At 42.6% G+C, this 21,139-nt stretch overlaps 1 protein-coding gene across 1 annotated transcript in view; it reads right to left on the bottom strand.

Moving 5' to 3' along the window:
- DCAF10 (DDB1 and CUL4 associated factor 10) overlaps positions 1 to 21,139 on the bottom strand; it is a 656,523-nt gene that overhangs the window by 305,589 nt on the left and 329,795 nt on the right. The window contains exon 4 of the mRNA XM_044059359.1: positions 17,262 to 17,464. Within this exon, the coding sequence (XP_043915294.1) occupies positions 17,262 to 17,464 (203 nt within the window). The remainder of the gene's footprint in view (positions 1 to 17,261; positions 17,465 to 21,139) is intronic.

Genomic DNA, 21,139 nt, shown 5'->3' with positions numbered 1-21,139 from the left:
TGGACAAGGGAGTTGGTACTTGAGTAGTTCTCCCAGTTTATGTTTGGGTAATTGAAATCACCCAGTATTAGGGTGTTTGGTAGGATCTTAATATTTCCCAGTGTCTCCAGAAATGCGGAATGGGGGTCCTGGGTCATGGTGGGTGATCTGTAGCAAGCTACAATTTGGACTGCAATTTTGCCCATTGTTAGTTGCACATGGATGATCTCTGATGCATTGTGCTGTGCCACTAACCTGGAGGTGTGGGTATCCTTGATGAATATGGATACACCCCCGTCTTTTGTGTTTCGGTCCTGGTTCTGTGGCCGAAAGGTATGGTATGAGTTATAGCCTAGTAGTGCTGGGGTGCTCTCAGGAGCCTTAAATCAGGTTTCTGTTACTGCGCATATGTCGATGTTCTCCATACTGAGGAGTGCCTCGATTGTGTGCATTTTAAGGTTTAGACTTCTGGCGTTGAGTAGCATTACCCTCAGTTTTTGGTTACCTGTGCTATTTATGGTGGTGGGTTTGTCTTTTGAGCCTTGCCTAAAAAAGGCACTATGGGGGCAGCAGGAGCCTTGGCCAGTATTCGAAAGCCTAAGGGTGACAAGTGCAAGCCATCTCTTGCGAAGCAACGTGGCTCATCAAGCATGTCATCCCAGGCGGACAGATACTGGATCCCCTTTGAATGACACCAGAAACTTAGCCAATTGTTGAAATTGATCATTTTTTCTTTATACTGTGGCATCATTCTTGGTGAGGGCAGGATGCTACTCAGGGTCATACCGGCCTGGGCTACATGATCAGGAAGCTCTTCCATGTCTCTTTTCATGTAGTCCAGGGAGGTACGTCTGAGGTAATTCACACCAACATGGACAATGACAGAGTCATATTTGTACTTGTTCTGGAGTGACCTGATTGCTTGTGTTATGTGGTGGATCCTGGCACCCGACAGGCAGCTAACTGAAACCTTCTCCTTGTCCAGCCTAGTTAGTGGGACATCAGTGTGCCTGACTATAGAGTCGCCTATTACTAGTGTGTTGGGTATGTTATTTTGCCTTAAGGGCTGTGACTGCGTGGCACACTGATTATGTGACGTATGTGTTTCATAGTTGGTGATGGTGTGTGGAGGTTGCTTGGATGTCTGCTTTGGAGGTCTCTGTTGCTTTTGCAGATTTTTATTTAGAGCCTCCGAGTATGTTTTCATGTGGGTTATTTGCCAGTGTTGGTTTATTAGGTCTATGTGAGACTGGTGGTGTGTTGCAAGTATTACCCTTCTCCTCTTGACTGTCAGTTCCAGTCTTGGGTTGAGAGAGCTTTGCCTCCAGTTTGGATGAATAATTGCATCTCTCGCATATATTAGTGTTAGGTGGCAGGAGGAGAGGGCTGTCTGTGTACATGAGGCAGTTGTAACATTGCCTCAAAATGCCCAGATTCACCAGTTGGACTGGAGAGTACACCGGAAACTGCCCTTTGAACATGCCTGAATAGGTAGAGTAAGCGTTTTTTCTGATTGGCTGGTGGGGACAAATAGAGAGCCTTGTCCTTCTGGACAGTATAGGGGGGGGGTCTAGTGCTAGGGTTAATTAGTGCTTGCTATGAGTTTTAAAGCAAGTGCTTGACTGTGAAATGGATGTTTTGAGTGCTAAAGTTGAAGGTTTGTTTAGTTCCAAGGGAAAAATTTGAAGAGTAGACTTCGTGGAGCCGAGAATAGTTTAACTCTAGCTAACTGGCAAAGCCACGCAAATGCATTTTTTATAGCAGGGAAGTGAAAGAGATAGAACTTAGCCCAAAATGGCCGACAAAATACTAACTTCTGGGCTGAAACCACTCCTCCAGGGACAGATAGGCTGCTCAAAGCTCCCCTCTCTCACAGGTGAACAGAGAAACTTCCTTCTATCCAAGTAAGGTATGGGCAACACAGAAACTTGTAACACAGCCCTGGATTCAGCAATAACCTGAAAAAGTACAGTTGTGTACACCTACCATAAATGTAGATATTCGAGTGTCTTCACTGTTGCAGTCATGACTGTAGGGTTCTCCCCTGCCGGCAGGCAGTCCTCGGTCGGCCAGAATCCCAAAGTCTGGGTCCGGCGTCGGCTGTTCAACCATGCTCCCTGACGTCAGAGCGCCAGGAGTACAAAGCCGACAGCCGACGCCATCTTCTCCAGTTTTACTTGCCCCAGATGTCAGGAGTCCCAAAATGAAAAAGGTCCCATATCCTTTGCAAATACACCTCAGAAGAATGGTGAAAAAAGGAACTACACAAAAGTAAAAATAAAGAGGGGACAGGAGGGAGGGAAACCCAGACTGCAACAGTGAAGACACTCTAACATCTACATTTATGGTAGGTGTACACAACTGTACTATGTTCATCGTGTTTCACTGTTGCAGTCATGACTGTAGGGTAGAATCCCAAAGCTGAAAGAAAGGGCGGTGGTCATAAAGAAGAAGGGGTGGCTAAAAGGCCCTGCAAGACTGCAGAGACAAAGCCTGCCCAAGACTTAGAGTAGAGAGGTAGATTGTAGTGCTTAGAAAATATATGCACTGAACTCCAAGTTGCAGCTTCCAAAATGTCTTTGGTAGGAACTCCCCTGAGGAAGGCTGCAGAAGTGGCAGCAGCTCTGGTGGAATGAGTCCGTATACTCCCTGGGATTTGCTTTCCATGGTGTGAATAACAAAATCTGATTCCATGAGCAATCCGTTTAGAAATGGTCTGTTTTGAAATGGCTTTACCTTGGGAACTTGAAGCATAAGAAACAAACAATTGTTCTGATTTTCTGATGTCCTTGGTTCTGTCCAGGTAAAAACGTAGTTGTCTGTGTACGTCCAAGGAATGCAAGATCCTTTCCCCTTTATTTTGAGGAGTGGGGAAAAAGGTTGGCAAGTGGATAGTCTGATTTAAAGCCACTTTGGAAACCACCTTAGGCATGAAGGTAGGATTAGTCCTCAAAGATACCTTGTCTTGATGAAAAATAATATAAGGTTCCACAGCCATAAGAGCTTGTAACTCTGAAACTCTCCTGGCAGAGGTTAGGGCCAACAGGATAGCAGTCTTCCAAGATAAAAATTTAATGTCAGAAGAGGCTGCAGGCTCAAAAGGAGGCAAGGTTAGTTTTTCCAAAACATAGTTGAGATCCCAAGCAGGAATGGGAGGAGCTCTAGGAGGTCTTAAGTTCTTAGCTCCTCTGAGAAACTGTCTCATGAGCTGGTGGGAAAAGATGGGAGGGTCTGTATTATAATGAGCAGAGATAGCAGAGGCATGTATCTTAATGGAAGAGAAAGAGAGACCCTTATGTAAGAGATCTGTTAAGTAAAGTAAAATTAAAGGAATGTTAGGAAGAAGAGGATCAGAATCCTGAGCCTGCATCCAGGAACAAAATCTTTTCCATTTTCCTGCATAAGATTTTCTAGTGCTAGGACGTCTGGCTTCTAAAATGACATCCATAACCTGCTTGGGTAGGAAAGAAGAAATCAAAGGCCCTGGATTAACCAGGCCACCAGGCTGAGAGTTCTGACATGAGAGTGTAGAACCTGACCCTGGTGTTGGGACAGAAGGTTCGGGTGAGGTAAAACCCAAGGGGGCTCCAGACATAGGTTTTTTAGAGTTGGATACCAAAACTGTCGAGGCCAATTTGGGGCCAGCAAGATTATCATCTTGGGCTTGTCCTGTTTTATCTTTAATAAGACCCGTGGAAGAAGAGGAAGAGGCGGAAAGGCATATCCCGAGAGGTTCCTCCAACTGAATGACAGGGCATCCACTTTCCAAGCTTCTTTGTGGAAAGTCCTGGTGCAAAATTTCTGTAGTTGATGACTGAGATGGGATGCAAAGAGGTCTATGTGAGGACATCCCCAAACTGCTGTTATCCTGAATATTTTGATGTCCAGCATCCACTCGTGTGGATCCGAAAGGTTTCTGCTCAGACTGTCTGCCAGGAAGTTTTGATTCCCTGGTAGAAACTGAGCTTGAAGATCCACATTGCAAGCTAGAGCTGTGTTCCATAGATCCATGGCTAGTCTGCAAAGGGGGTAGGAATGAGATCCCCCCTTGCTTGTTTATGTACCACATAACTGTGGTGTTGTCTGTCCGTATTAGTAGTTGTCCTGGTTGTAGAAGATTCCTGAAGGCCATTAGAGCTTTCTGAACGGCTAACATTTCCTTTAAATTGATATGCAGGTGCTTCTGATCCTTTGTCCAAAGGCCCTGCAGACAGTTGCCCTGAAAATGGGCTCCCCAAGCATAATCCGAGGCATCCGTGGATAGAATCAGAGTGGCAGGAGGCAGACAGAAGGGTTTTCCCTTTGTTTAGAGCACATGCCCTGGACCACCAAAGAAATTCCTTTTGAAGGCAAGGAAGGATGGAGATGAGTATGTCTAAACTGTGGCAATGCTGAGACGATACACTTTTTAGGTACCACTGTACTTTCCTCATGTGTAGTCTTGCATATGGTACGAGAAGGATGCAGGAGGCCATGTAACCCAAAGCCTGCAGGAATCTCCTTGCAGATAGTTGAGTTAAAGTTGCCAAGGTTTTGAAAGTTGAAGCCAGCTGTAATTGTTTTTCGGATGTCAGAAATGCCATCTGGGTAGTGGTGTTTAGAAGAGCACCCAGAAAAGTTATCTGTTGTGAGGGTGTCAAATTTGACTTTTTTATGTTTACAGAGAATCCCAGGAACTTGAGGAGGTTCTGTACAAATTCCGGATGCCGGAGTAAGACATCCTTGCTGTCTGCCTGTATTAGACAATCATCCAGATAAGGGTAAATTTGAATTCCCTTGAGTCTGCAGTAAGCTACTACTGGAGCCAGGCATTTGGTGAAGACCCTGGGCGCAGTAGACAATCCAAAGGGCAGCGCAGAGAATTGAAAGTGCCTCGATCCGGCCTTGAACCTGAGGTATTTTCTGCGTTCCTGCCTGATGGGAATGTGTAAATATGCCTCCTTTAAATCCAAAGTTACCATCCATGCATCTTTGGACAGCAGTGGAAGTAGCTGCTGTAGAGTAAGCATCTTGAATTTTGGAATCTCTAGAAAGGTGTTCAAGACCGACAGATCCAGAATGGGTCTCCATGAGTTTTGCTTCCTGGGGACTAGAAAGAGCCTTGAGTAAAAACCTTGTCCCATCTCTGAAAGAGGAACCAGTTCTATGGCTTTCATAGCCAAAAGAGCGTCCACCTGGTTTAAGGCCTCCGTCCATTGATGTTTTGGAAGGTCTGGCCATCCGCTTGGCCTTGGCAGGGTATGAAAATGGAATTTGTAACCTCTTAAAACCACATCCAAAACCCACTTGTCTTGGGTTATACGAGTCCAATTTTGATAAAAAAGAGAGAGTTTTCCTCCGAGAGGGGCTTCCAGGCAAGAAATTCCTGTAGCCCAACAGAGGGAGTCATTGAGTTTGTTTCCTATGAGGTTGTGACCTGTCCTCTCCTCCCCTAGGGGTGGAAGCAGTCCACTGTCTTGGTCGATAAGAAGCTTGTGTTTGAGGCCTTCCTCTGGAGCGTCTATATCTACCCCTCTGAGGCCCGTCTGAAGTGGGAAAGGACCAATTTTTTGAAGGCCAATTCCTGCTAAATCTAGGTGGCTGTACTTGTAAGAAATCTTTAACTGTTTGCATGGATTTCGCCTTATCCTCCATCTTTTTAATCACCTCTTCAGCTTTTGATCCAAACAAAACATTATGCTGAACAGGAGCATCCAATAATTTAGCCTTTACTTGTTCAGGCAAATTTTGTTCCTTTAGCCATGCATGCCTTCTAATGACTGTGCCAGAGGCAGCAGCCCTACAGGAAGCCTCCAAGGCATCAAATCCACAGTGTAAACCATGCTTCCCAACTTGTTCAGTGGCATGCAGTAAGTCATGTAATTCCTTATCTGCACAGGCAGAAATGGAAGTAATCTTTTGTTTTAAAAGAGACAAGAGAAACTGCTGGTATTTCAGCATATGAAACTGACAGTTTAAAGCCCTAATGGACAAAGTAACAGAAGTGTACACTTTTTTGCCCCATCTTTCTAAGGATCTATAATCCTTTTCAGTGGGAATGGGATTTTTGGCAGAAGCGGCCTTAACTCCCTTAGGACCCTGAGAAATGGTTTCAGGGTCAGCAGAAGGGTTCTTGCATAAAAACTGGTGGGAATCAGGAACCTTGTAATATCTATCAGGCTTAACAGGAGCAGGAGGAAGAGAGTCAGGGGTTAAGTTAGCCTCCGAAAAGGCATCATCCACAATATCCAAAACAGGAGGAATAGCCAGAGGTCTATGTTGGGGAAGAAGAAGAAAATCCCTCAGTCTTTTCTTAGATTCCGAATACTCCTGTCCTTCCCAGTGAAAATGTTCCCTCATTTCATGCAAAGTTTCCCCAAAAGAGAAATCCTCAGGGGGAGAAGCTGAAGGAATGGATTCCTCAGCATCAGAATCCTCATAAGGAGGGAAAGAATATTCCTGGTCAGAAGAAGAAACTGAAGAAACAGAAGCCTGATCAGAGGAATCATAATAAACATCCTGCCTTGGCCTTTTATCTGGAGGGGGATGTGAACCCCTAATCATAGTAAGTAAATCCTCCGCCATCTTGAGTAACTGTTTCTGTGACTTGGGAGCCGGTTCAGAAGAGGCCTGTGTTGCAGTCTGATTTAGAAGGAGTCTTTGCCTTTGTCTTTGCCTTTATTAGAAGCTGAGTAGGCCTGAAAACCCCTTTGGAAGCCGGTACCTGCACAGCGGCTCCGGACCCATCTGAAGGAGCATTGTCCGAAGGTCCTGCAATAGAAATATTTAAAGGCCTGGTTGGCTCCTCATGAGAGTCCGTTTCGGCGGTTGGTTCTGAAATGGCCGACGACAGGGGCTGCAAAAGCGCCTCACTGACGACGGCTGAACCTGAAGCTGGCTCCGCTTGTGCGCTATCATCAGATTTGGACCTCGGAGGCCTGTCTTTATACTTGCGACGTTTGTGAGCTCCGGTAGCCGGAACCGTATCCGACGACATTTTGTAGTTAAAGCGCCTACCGAAGTAATGAAAAGCAAAATCGTACCTTCGCTTAATAGTACGTTGATTGAATCTAGCACAAAACAGACAACTAGCTACGTCGTGGTCAGGGCCTAAGCAAGGAATACAGTAAGAATGAAAATCCTTATGAGGTATTTGCTTCCCACATGAAATACAATTATTAACTTTTTCTGACATCGGAGTGGAGCAAGAAAAAAGTTTCCCCAACGGGGTACTTAGCTTTGAGTGGAGAAGAAAATCTTCGAACTGAAGCTTTTCAGAAAAAATAGTCAGGAGTCAGCCGACCGGTACTTGCCAACTGCTATCACCGCATGGCAAGAAAGACTGGAGAAGATGGCGTCGACTGTCGGCTTTGTACTCCTGGTGCTCTGACATCAGGGAGCATGGTTGAACAGCCGACGCCGGACCCAGACTTTGGGATTCTGGCTGACAGAGGACTGCCTGCCGGCAGGGGAGAACCCTACAGTCATGACTGCAACAATGAAACACTATGAACATCTGGACTATACTAGTTCAGAAAGACAAGAAAAGTACAGTTTTGTACCTACCATAAATGTAGATGTTCGAGGATTCCCTTGCTGCAGTCCTGACAATGAGGCTGGCGTCGGTCATGCTTGCCCCAGATGTCAGAAGACCCAAAAGACAAGTCCCAAAAACAACCTGCACCAAAAAACATGTACAATATATACTAAAAATATAAGCATGTAAACTCACCTACACAACCACCCTGAAACACAGAGGGGAAGGAGGAGGTGGACTGCAGCAAGGGAATCCTCGAACATCTACATTTATGGTAGGTACAAAACTGTACTATGTTAGGCTGGCAAATTATAAAGTAGCAGGAGCTGACAACATGCCTTGTAAAACAGCTGTGGCAAAACCAGCTCTAGTCTTAGAGTATATAGGCAGGTGATAATGCCTGGAGAAAGTATGCACTGAACTCCAAGTAGCTGCTTCCAGAATATCCTCAGTAGCCCTAGTGGAATGAGGCCTAATCCCAGCTGGAACCTCTTTGCCATGATGGGAATAACAAAATGCAATGCAAAAGCCAATCCACCTAGAAATAGTTGAAACAAGTAACTGCTGAGACTGCCTAAAATCTTTAGTCCAGCTCAAATAATAAATTGCCTGTGTACATCTAAAGTGTGCAAAATCTTTTCCCTTTATTTTGAGGATCTCAAATGAATAGTTTGGTTTAAAGCCACACTAGAAACCACCTTAGGCATAAAGGAAGGATTAAATGATACCCTGTCCTTATGGAAAATCAAAAAGGGCTCTACTGCCATAAGGGCCTGCAACTCAGATACCCTTCTTGCAGAAGTAATAGCCAACAGAAAAGCAGTCTTCCATGACAAATATTTCAATTCAGCAGTAGCTGCAGGCTCAAAAGGTTGTAGAGTAAGTTTTTCCAACACAAAATTGAGATCCCAAGCAGGAGTAGGAAACTGCTTGAACAAAGGATGTGGGTCACAATCATAGTGAGCTGAAATTGCTGCAGCATGAATCTTTATGGAAGAGAAAGACAAACCTTTGTCCAATAATTCAGTAAGATATTGAAGAGCCACACTAGCTTCCATAATCACATTTAAAACTTGTTGAGGAAGCTGAGACCTACCATGCTTCAACACAGAATATGCCAAGCTGTGAGATGAAGAGATTGAAGCTTGACATTGAGCTTCTGAGATAACAGATGAGGAATCAGAGGTAAAGGCCATGGAGGCTTCTTTACAAGACTCCTTAGAAGTGGGTACCAGTGGGAAGAAGAGGTAGAGGTGGAAAGGCATAGACATGAAGGTTTTTCCAACTGAAAGACAGAGCATCCACTTGTGCAATACTTTGGCAGCTGGTGGTTTAGTGATCCATGATTTGTCTGCTTAATACATCTGCTAGGGAGTTCTGTGAAGAGTCAGTTGCAGGCTTAACGCAGTCTCCCATAAAATCATTGCTTGCCTGCATAGAGGATGTTGTCTGTCAGAATCAACACCTGCCCTGGAAGAAGTAACGTCTTGTATCCACGAAGGCAAGGTATTATTTGAATGACAGTGTCCAAATCTTGGCAGTGCTGTGTCCATACATTTTGAGATACCATTGCAGCGTTTGTCCGGGTAAAAGTAAAAGGCCATCTGATAAACCAAGCCCCTTCTGTACCCGTGATGAATGATATCCAGCACCCATCTGTCTTCTTCCTCCCAAAGGAGCTGCCAGGAGAGTCCACTGGCAGCTTGAAAAGGCAGGCCCTGCCCCTACCACGCCTAGACCCTACCCTAGACTGGTAGCAGCCACCTCGAGGAGGCAGACCTCCTGGCAAAAACCTCTGGCCCCCTGCCTCTCTCTACCCGACACGTCCGACTGCCGGGTTCCTTCTGTTTTGCTTCTCTAGAGAAGAGGGCAGGCCGGAGTATCCCACGCATAGTATATTGCAACGCTTCCAAACACACAAATCTAGCACAATCAAGCCTCCTCTTAATAGTGCGCTTGTTATCCGTAGTTAACTGGCAAGAAAAAAACTAAAATGTTCCAACGGGGTTACTTAGCCAACGAAACTCGTTTCTCGAAAATCTCAACGCCAAACCTGCACTCGCAAAATTGCTTTGCATCGGACCATGCGGAAAAAAAAGACTGAGGATGGCGCGTCGCATGGCGCATTAGTACCCCCTGACGACGCGTCAGACGCTAAAGGCGCCATGACCGACGCTCGCTATATACTCTGGTATTCGGGCCGACTGGGACGCGGACTATACCCAATTGTCAGGACTGCAGCAAGGGAAGACGAAGAACATCAAATATATATATATATTTTTTGTTTTATGGTAGTCCACACAAAGTTATTTCCGACAATGATACTCAATTTACTAGTCAGTTACATCAGAAATTTACAAGAGAATGGGACTTTGTACATGTTACTAGTAGTCCAAAATATCCACAGTCAAACAGACTACCTGAATGTGCAGAGTGCAAAGCAATTAAAGTTCAAAGCGTGATAATACTGATATCTTTTTTAATCTACTTAATCTCAGAAACATACTCCGTGATGATATACTTGGCAAGCCTGCTCAGAGTCTGCTACCCAGGCAAACCAGAAAAACATTGCCTATTAGTTCCAGTTTATGGAGGCCTAAAGCTAAAAACAACAGAACCACCAGAGCCCAATTGTTCAGGAAGGTCCTATCCAAAAGTCCACTTACGACAAATCAAGCGGATTTCTTCATCCACTGAAAGGAGGAGAGAGAGTGAGAATACAAACGGCAAAAGGTTTCAACCAGATTGGTCAGGTAAACAGGCATAAGTACAGAGCCAAGATCCTACTTTGTAGACTCCGAGGGTGTGGAATAGAGGAGGAATTGCAGCCATCTCCTTCTTGTACCAGAATGGTTATCACAGCATATAGACTCAGTCTCAGAATCACTCAAACATTGTTCCTGTTCCAGAACATGCCGTACCATCTGACTCCAGTCTTAAGAATGTTCCTGACACTCCAAAGGTTGAACACTCTAAAGAAATGACTCCAGTTGCTAAGCCTGAATCCCAGTTTTACATCACACAATTTGGTCGAACATCCAGACTGGGTGTGAGATACACGGCAACTTCAACATAAAACTGTATATATGTATATAGTTTTGTATAATGCACGAAAAAAGCCATTTGTACCACTTGCATGTTCATTGATATCCTCTGTATTGCATTTTCTAAAATAGAGGGAGCATGTATGTGTCTTTACGAAGCACAGCAAGTGATGAACATGCACATATAAACGGGCAGGTGTTGTACCTAGTGCCATTTTGAAAGTGCAGCCAGCCAGTGAGCATGTGAGAATGAATGTAGCTAGTTTGTATATACGCACGTTACCCAAGATGAAGTTAACAGCTATAATCGTAATGTGTTTGTACATAATAAAGCAGCCTGAACAGAACCCACGAAGATTTGTCTATTATATCGAGACAAGCCGAGCAACACTTGTGATCATCACATTCTTACTTCCAGCCAGTTCCCTTCTACCTTGGTCTACTTCTACAACTGGATAGCTCTTGGCTGTTAATTTTCTTCCATACTTAGTTTTGTCACCTGGATCAGCTCCCCCATATATGGTCTTGTAATTCTAGCATTCTTTATTTGATTTGATCCTTTCAGCATTCTAGGTGAAGGCCCTATTCTTTCTTCTTCCTCCTTACTTAAGCTGGACGGATCTCACCCTCCCACACATCGTTTAGCACTGCTGATGGCAAGCTCAGTGTCACTGTTATGTGATCATGGCACTAAGCCTGTCTTCTCTCTCCTGCTTTGTTCTCAGACCCTCCTCATACCTATGTCTTGCTTTGGACTAGATGCACATTACATCATCTCCTTTTAAGTATGTTTTCCAAAGTACACCCTCCCTCAACTACTGTGCTAGTGCCTTCTGACATTCTCCTCTCCTCCCTTTTCCTCTCAGGACTAGGTTTGCTCACGGGATCCTTGGTCTGTACCAGTCATTTCTTTCCTTGCTCCTTTTTTTTTTTTTTTTTTACTTCTCTCCAAGTCACTTGGCTGTCCTAGGTTACAGTCTTTGTAGTACACGCCATCTTTGCATTTCAACTCATTTGCTCAAGTACTGACATCTTTACCACTGTGCAGCATTCCCCCAACATTTACTCTATCTGGCATCTGTGATCTCCTTGGTCTTTGCAGTGCTGTTCTCTTCATCCCTCTTTAGTGTGAACCAAATAAATAACTCAGAGTTCCAGAGTCTCATCTCCCCTTTGCGGACCGTAGTCTTCCTCATGTTTCATATCAGCATATCCATCCACCAGCCCTAGACCCCACTGTATAGAGGTATGAAGCCTTGACTATGAATCAGCAACCAATGTTTAACTAGCAGCAGACATGCTAGATGAGAAGGATGAGCATGAAAGGTTGATAACAGCTCAGTCAACAAGAGGAGAGGGAAGCAGTCAGGTCTGCAACATACCTGTAGGAATCCGCTCATTGGTGGAACAGCCTGACAGCCTCACAATGCAAAAGTGGCACTTGCACCACTTAGCTGGGAAGTTGACATGGAAGCACACCACTCTTGCTCATGCTCTCTCTTCCCTTTCAACCAGGCAGCTACTGCAAGCCACCTGCAGGGAAGGGTTACACAGGGACCCTCCTTGGGACCAGCACCTAGTGTTCCTTCCTAGTGCGCAACTTCTGCCTCACAGGGAAACAAATGGGTTGACAGGGCTTACTCAGTAAGAAAGGAATGAGCCAAAGGGCTCATGCCCAGGGTAGGGCAATGCTCCATTCTTGGTCATGAAGCAATAATTCGGCCAAGAGACAGGGAAGGGAGTCGTATTGCAGGCAAATTCCGAAGAGGACATGATGATCTTAAGTTAAAGGAATTATCAAGAAGTGTGCAGAGATCCCTTCTGACAGTGTTTGATTAGAGAGATGCATCACTTATATGGTATGATCTGATAAATGTTTTGTTTACCAAAAAAAAAAATATACATTTTTTCTGTTTTAGTTTGAGGAGGAGCCCTTTTTCTAGACTATTAACAGTCTAATCTACGCTGCAGCAATTGTGAGTCAATGTTGGAATGAATAACAATATCCAATTCACAATACTTCTCAAACTCGGGTAAATGTACGCTACAACTACTGCCTTGAAGGCCTGAGAAACATATGCCAAATAAGAGAGATCCACGAGTGTTATACCACTGTTTTTTTTTTTTTTTCCCTTCAAAAAAGGCACTTACAACTATAAGCCACATGGGTTCTGTCAGACAACCAGTTGCCTTTCATTGTATAGTATAGTACAGTATAGCATAGTATAGTAGTAGCAAAACATATAAATTTACCTTTAGTTTTGCAAGTCTGTCAACACTACCTCTGCTGTATGTACTGCATAACGGTCATTCACTGTTTTGATGACTTATCTTTAACAAGGTTAAGAAGGCAGAACCCATCTTTCAAAAAAAAGTAACTTATTAATGTCCTGGGTTAAGGGGTCATCAATGTGTGAATTAATGGGATCTGAGATGTTCCACAGCTTTACCTATGAAGCCAGTGAGACTAATTTGTAATGGCATTACAATGTCTGTTTTCTGGGCTTTGAAAACGCAACCAGTAGAGAGGCTTACTTTAAAAAGGATGTTCGGGCATATTTGGTACTAATAATAGGCAGCCCAGCTTGGCTCAGTGATGCACAGGAATTCCCTGACCACAGCCTAGTCTCTACCTATGAACCTATGAATGAGGCAATATGGGTTTCATTAGCAACTCCTGCACTGGAAGAGCCTGGCAGGGAGGGACAGGAGTGAAGGATGGCCCAGACACCAGCTTAGCTCAGTGATGCACAGGAATTCCCTGACCACAATAGAGAGACAACATGGGATTGATAAGCAACTCCAGCACTTAAGAGCCTGGCAGGGAGGGAGAGGAGTGAAGAAAGATGGTCTGGGCCACCTCCCCAGGGGAAGGAAGGAGTTGAGTATGAGCACTCCGGTGGCGAGACTTCTCTGGTAGAGACTACGGGAAGCCACCAGCCTTGCTTGACTGCTTCCTGGTATGTTTCTTTGTGGAAGTGAGAGGGGGCCAGCATAGTTACCCATTGCACTCCCCTTCCCTCAAGCAAAGTGTGCACAAGGGGACACAACAAAAAAATCCAAACCACCCCTGATGGCTACCTACATGATGTCCGTCCCAGTTGAACCTCACCCCTGTGATGTGGAATCAGTGGGCTGATTGGCACAAGGGGGACGGATTATCAGCAGGCAGCACGGAAGAAAAAAAAGACAAATACTCAGGTAACCCAGTATAGTACTAGAGCCCAAGGATGAGATGATGTTCATAGCTTTTATGGGGGCTGAGGACTTGTTCCACAGTAATTACAGGGTATGGCTGGGACTGCGCAATCTGTACAACAGCTGCACCTCTAGGAAAAGTACAATTTGCATTAAATGTGTCACAATATTTACTATTTGCTTTGGCTCAAATCGTATATATATTAATGTGGGCTAGCTCCAAACATTGCCTGGTGTTGGTGTTAAACCTCCTGATGTAGTTCAAGAAACAACTACAGCTATATTTGGTTTTAGTGGCTATTTAAAAGTTCTAACTTCACTTTGAGCATCCCGGTAGTACCCCCTTAAGCTTTTTGGCTACTTTGGTTAAATGGGCTCTTAAGGCAAGTAGAAGAGGTCTACCTTAAGCACTAAATTATTTCTGTTTAACCATTTATTTATACAGGTATCCTACCACAGTAATTTCTTTTTAAGTTTCCATTATATTTGCTGTAAATGCCTATTATCTATATGACTATTTTAAAGAGTGAGTCAAAGTCATAGGAAGCAGCTTTAGGATTGGTGTTAGCCAGAGAAGGATTAAGAGCTTCAAGACTTCATGCCCATGTCTGTGTATATAAATATTCATTAGTACAGTCACTGCACAGAGATGCTTATTCAGAAATCGATCTGATCCAAATTTTAGGCTGAAACTATTTATAGTTACCGAGTCTATATACTCTTTATACACTTGCAACATTCAGTGTTTATTACTTTTGTCTGAAAGGTACACAATTAACCAAGATTTTCTGAAAATGTACAGATTTGTTAAAAATGTGAACCATTTTAGCATATACACACCAATATATGATTTCCTACATTCAAATAATTCTGATTCCATGATTAAAAAAATAAACACAATTGTATAATAAATAAAAATACCCCAAAGAAATTAATTAGCTTGGTAAGCAATAGTTCCCTACAGAACGTTTTACTAACACTAAATTAAGGACAGCCCTTTTCACCAAGCAGTCAGCAGAAACATTTTTTTCTGCTTCATTTTATCCCTCAGACACCAATAACTTCAGGCTCTTCTAGCTATCTACTTGATATCCATCCTCCATGGCTCTGTGCACACAGCGGATACAGACAAGTGTGACATTTTGGAAGAAGGGTCAGCAAACCCAAACACTTAAGAGGAAGCATGAACTGACATGCAATAGAAGTGCAGTGGGGTAGGCAGGGAGTCATAATAATTCCCTGGCATATCTCAGTGGCTCGTCCAGAACTTGGGCTGCTAGTCAAATTTGGACTGTCTGTGCTGTAGTCAGGGTTTCACCCCACCCCACTACCTAGAAACATTCTTCTTAAATGTTAGAAGCAAGCAAAACAGACTTAAGGTTATACAAAACTTTGTAGCAATCACTGGAAAAAAATGCACCAGTAACAGATCTTAACTTCAGATTCTAGCAGACATGCTTTCTGAAATACTTTACTAGAAAGTTAACCTTATCTATTATTTTAATAACTCCACATTAACCAAGGAGTCATTTTTTTACAAAATCTTATGTTTTTAACCGTAACATCCATCCTTCTATTTTGGCTTTTCAAAAGTCTTGTGAAGCCGATACAGGAGACATTTTAAGTAAGCCAGTTTCAAAGAAGTTTTACAATTTGCCTAACCAAACAGAAAAAAGCTTTATTATCTTTATGAAGTGATAACGTATTACAGTAATGAAAGCTGATAAAAACTGTAATAAATGTTTTAGATTACGATAAGATGACACACAACTGAGTGATGAAAAGTTTTATATGAAAATTATTAAGAAGGATACATCATTTCAAATTTTAGATGGGACACTGTGATTTAGTTCAATATGGTCTATTTTTTGAACCATTACTGCAATATTTTATGGTGGAAAAAACTACGTTAGGTTATTTCTTTGTCTTGCCCAAGATTGAGAAAGGGTCAAATAAGCTGCCCATGAGTACTATTATGGCAGCAATAAGTTCCGAAATGGAGTCTTTAGCTATATTTGATACAGTGCATTTATTAGAGAATTTAAATGCTACTGCAGTCAAAAAGAATGACGGTGACAGCTGATGTGCAATCTTTGCTTTGTCATTTCACATGAGACAGGAGCAGAATGGTTTGGTTTTAAGTTACTGGAAATTGACAGGTTTTTCAGTTGCGGAGGTGCATTTACTAATTGCATGACAGGTTTTTCAGTTGCGGAGGTGCATTTACTAACTGCACTATTAAATTTGGTTTTAATCAACAACTTTTTTCAAACAGACAGCAAGAGTGGCTATGGGTGTCACAATGGCTACCAGTTTTGCTAATCTAGTAATGGTCTTTAGGGGAGAGAACTGTGTGTATATGCATGAATGTTTTAAACAGGAAATTTTATTGAGGCTATACTTTTAATATGGGATCAAGTTAAATACTTCCATTAAATATCGGGAAGCTATTTTCTTTTTATCATTTATTTATTTTACTTATAAGCAAGAATAAAGTTAAGAGTTTTAGCTGCATTATTAAACAAACATAATAAAGTGATTTGCAAAATACAGACAAAAGATAATGCTAATACTTTGTTATATTATTCTAGTATGCATTCTGTCTACATAAAAATGTTATATCTGGACAGGTGTGTAGAACAGATTATATAATTCTAATTTTAGTTTAAGAGGTTAACCTGATAAAATTTTGGATTTAGCTTACATGAATACTGCAGATGAGAGATTTAAGCAAGCTATCCCTGTAGGTTTGCACCTTGAAATAAACAAAACGTCACTAGATAGTGCTGTTTGACTGCATTACTATAATATGAAAACGATGGAAATGCAGTTCAAAAGTTGGGACCCTCAGGGACAGTCAGAGGCTTGAGATTAGTGACACTCGTGCCCTCCGCCGCCACACACACAAAAAAAAAGGCAATAATAATTCTATTTATCTAACATGCAGAAAATATTTAAACTTAGTCAATTTCTCAGATAAACCAAAAGAGAAAAATAGCCAAGGGAAATGCATCCTACTCAAGAATGGCATGGAGCTCAGGTTTCTTCTGCCTCTGAGGACTCTGTTATAAAAACTCAAGTGCCAGAAATGCTCTCTGATAAACTGCTGTAACCCAAACAAGAGTAAAGCTATGAAGATGATAATAAAATATAGTAGTGATGAAAATCTGGCAATCAGCCACATAAAGATATCAATCTCAACTTCAACGACAGTGAAAGTGCACAGACAGGAGAGGTCCATCTGTACCTTTATTGTGTGGATGACTACTGGTGATGTTGTTTAGAGTCAAAGACACGGGCTCCTCTATTACGCAGCATTACTACAAATGGAGGTTCTTAATATGTGCTCTGCTGACCAAATAACCACAACACTGGGATGACTGCTGCACTGTAAGTGCCATTTGAGAACTTCTAAGATACTGGGCTTCTATTACAATTGTTCAAAAGACATAACATGGTGCTTCACTGATACAAAACGAAAAAGGGTAATTTGACTTCAATATCCTTATTAAATGTCAACATACCTGATGAAGAAGTTGTTCGCCTTGCTTTTAAATTAGGGTAGCTGCCGACTTCTAAAGATTTAGTCAAATCAAGATCATGCAAAATTAGAAGATATCCAGAGGAAGTAGATATTAGCATTTTTGAACAATCTGGTGTCAACCGCATCCTCATAAGGAAACGTGTATGGAAAAACTTCTTGTGAGGACATCCATCTTCTGTACATCTATGAAAACAATGAATAAAGCAATTACACTGACAAATGGGAAAAACATTTGATTACTGCAAGTACTAATGAAAAAAATAAGCATCCAGGATTAGTCCACAGGTACAGAACTGCTTGTCTTGAGATTAAGATGTGCTTTATAGGTCTCCCTTCTTACAAAACACTAAGCAGACACAACATAAATGTCATCTGCAGACATATAAGTGGTTAAGCACTTCAAAAGAGGAACAGAAAATGTACATGTGCACTGTTTAAGTGTGTATGGGACCAAGACATAACTTAAAAGCGGGTCCTAACTATAGAAAGTGCAGATAACTACTTGGGAGGGGGTACGCTTGAACTTAGGAGGGTAATTACGGTAACAATTTGAAATGCCAAGACTCTCATTGTTGAGTTCTGGAATGTGGAGACTGGATGACTGAAAATGTGGACTTGCATATACAAAGTCCTAAATTACCATAAAAGGGTTGGTATATTCAAGTTTAGGGATGTGTGATATGCCTAGCCCCTCACATCAGTTGGGCTTGCCTCCCTGCAAAAAAAAAGTACAGGTTCATAGGTAAAGTACAAAGCTACATGACCTTGAGGGCCATTTTAAGCCTAGCCAACTTCCCTTCTGAAGGTAAGAATCAAACCCTGTGTACCTTGTATCTGTGAGGTAAACACTTTAAACTTTATATCAACCCCCAACCCAAACACCTAAGGTAAATTATGGGGATTAGAACCACAAACATTGCCTTGCTAATCCCAGTACTGTAACAATTTCACCACCGAGCAACTCAAATAATTTGACCCAGACTAGTATAAAAAGAAAGAAACGTGTTGTTCAATATTCACTTTTCTCCTGTATTTTTAATTTTTTTTCAGCATTTTGTGACTTTGCATTGGGAGTCTCAACATTTCCACAGGGACCCACTAAGGTAATCAGTCAGTTTAGTAGGACAATGGTCCCATCTCAAACCACAAAGAACATGAAAAGCCTGGTAGGTGAAGTCAGCTGCCTCAATGATGGGCACCAAGAAATTAAGATCTGCATATCTGACAGTGTAATGGACCCAAAAAGACATTCAACTTTGCAAGTGCTGCAGCTTTGATGATATCCAGCTTTACTGAGAAGACTCACTTACAGAGATGCTCTTGGAATTTATGATCATCAATAGTAAGGGAAGATGAAAATTAAACCCAGAGCACTAAGTAAATACAGGGAGAATGGCTCTAGATATAGCTGCCAGTCTTGACAGCAACTTGCTATTAAGCATAACTTGCTTTACTTGCATAGATATTACCCAAAAGTGGACACTTGAAAAGTTAAAAAGAAATTCTTCCACTTAATGCCTTTCCCCAAAGGCTCAAAAAGTCTTCTCTAATTACCCCCCCCCCCCCCGGTGACCAAATAATTTTTCAGGGAAAGGAAGGAGTATCACCATGATTTTGCAGGACTTGTAGGTCAAGCTTCACTCCATTCCATACACTCACCCCAGAGGCACAATGTATGCAGTATTCAATGTAGAGAAAGTACAGTTGTGTAAAATCTTAAAATAATGGTAGATGTCCTTCTATTCACTGTTGCAGTATTCATTACATTAGGGATCCCCTGCCAAAGGTGGTCAGACGTCCAGCCAGCATGCCAAAGCCTTTAGGTTGCATTAAGGTATGCCGTATGCAACACGTATTATCCTTGCGTAGCATACAGCATAAAGGCGACATTTGGACATACCATCTTCAGAACAGAGAGCCCCAGTAGGAACACCAGTCCAAGGAAAAGAAAAGGAAATTAGTAAATCTAGAAGAGAAATGGACCAGGGGTTGGAGGGAGGGAGTGCACTGCAACAGTAATGAGGAGGATAGCTACTGTCAAGTTAAGATTTCACACAACTGTACTATGCCACTCCATTTCACTGTTGCAGTTTTATTTACATTATGGAGATTGCCAAGGCTTGGTTAGAAACCTGGGAGGAGGAAGTACCAGCACAGCCCTCTAGGAAGCCATGAAGGATGGCCCTAGCAAAACCAGCTCTAGCTCTAGAGATTCCATTCAACCTGTAGTGCTTGATAAATGAATGCACAGAAGTCCAGGTAGCTGCCTCAAGAACAGAGTTAGTATCCAAACCCTTGAAGAAAGCACCAGAAGAAGCCACAGCCCTAGTACAATGAACCTTAACAGAATAAGGAAGGCTCCCACCATGAAAGGAAAAACAAAGAACAATATCTTTTGAAATCCAAGAAGAAACCATTTGGATACAGCTAATCCCAAGGACCCGGGATGGAAGGAAACAAAGAGCTGATCAGATTTTCTAATAGTCTTAGTCTTATCCAAATAAAACCTGAGTGGTTTATGCACATCCAACGTGTGCAGCAACTACTCACTGGCACACTGTGGAGAAGGGAAAAAAATGGGCAAATGAATAGACTGATTAAGGGACAACTCATTAATCATCCAGGGAATTAAACAAGGATTAATACACAAGGACACCTGTCCTTATGAAACACCAAAAAAAGGAGGACAAGCCATAAGGGTTTGAAGCTCAGACACCAATCTCGCAGAAGTAAAAGCTAACAAAAGAGCAGTCTTCCAAGAGCAATGTTACAAGGAAGCTGAAGCTGCAGGCTCAAAAGAAGCCGGAGTCAATTTTTTCTAAACAAAATTAAGGAAGGAGGAACAGGCTTCCTGGGAGGCCTAACATGAAGGACACCTTTTAGGAATTGTTTTAGCCTCAAATCTAGACAATAGAGGAGGAGATAAAGGCATGCAAGCAGAGATAGCTGATAAATGGGCCTTAACAGAAGAATAAAGCTAACCCAGCATTGAGCAATTCATATAGATAAGAAAACCAAAGGAGTATTCGAGAAAGACAACAAACAGAAAACCTCTTCCATTTGGATAAATAGGATTTCCTAGTATTGGGTTTCCTGGCCTCCTTAAGGACCTTAAGTACATCCTCAGAAAAAAAGGTGTCTGTAAAATTAAAATACTATCACCCACAGTGTCAGCTGAAGAGTGGACAGGTGAGGATGGATGAGAGATCCTTTGTCCTGTGTTAGTATTTCCATCCTCTGAGGTAAATTGTGAAGAATGCCCTTGACTAAATGCAGGAGGAGGAACCAATGCTGTCTTGGCCAAAATGTAGTCATATGACCCTGACCTTGAGTAGCATACTACCTTCACCTATAATGATACCACAATACAAAGACAAAATGATCAATTTCAACAACTGGCTAAGCTTCTGGTGTCATTCTAAGGGGATCCAGTGTCTGTCTGCCTGGGATGACATGACAGACGAGCCTCGCTGTTTCACCAGAGATGGTTTGCACCGGTCACCCTTAGGCTTTCGAATACTGGCCAAGGCTCTTGCCGTCCCCATAGTGCCTTTTTTACGCAAGGCTCAAAGGACAAACCAACCACCGTAACCAGCACAGGTAACCAAAAACTAAGGGTAATGCTACTCAACGCCAAAAGTCTCAACCTCAAAATGCATGCACTCGAGGCACTCCTCAGTATGGAGAAAATTGATGTTTGTGCAGTGACGGAAACCTGGTTCAAGGCTCCAGAGGGCACCCCAGCACTACCAGGTTACAATTCATATCATACCTTCCGGCCTCAGTTACTGGATCGCAATACAAAGGGCAGAGGTGTATCCATATTCATCAAGGATACCCACATCTCCAGGTTAGTGG

Source organism: Protopterus annectens, chromosome 17.part0 (genome assembly GCF_019279795.1).
Source record: "Protopterus annectens isolate FY-2018-M chromosome 17.part0, PAN1.0, whole genome shotgun sequence".
Taxonomy (NCBI): domain Eukaryota; kingdom Metazoa; phylum Chordata; order Ceratodontiformes; family Protopteridae; genus Protopterus; species Protopterus annectens.
This window is presented reverse-complemented; position numbering and strand designations above follow the sequence as displayed.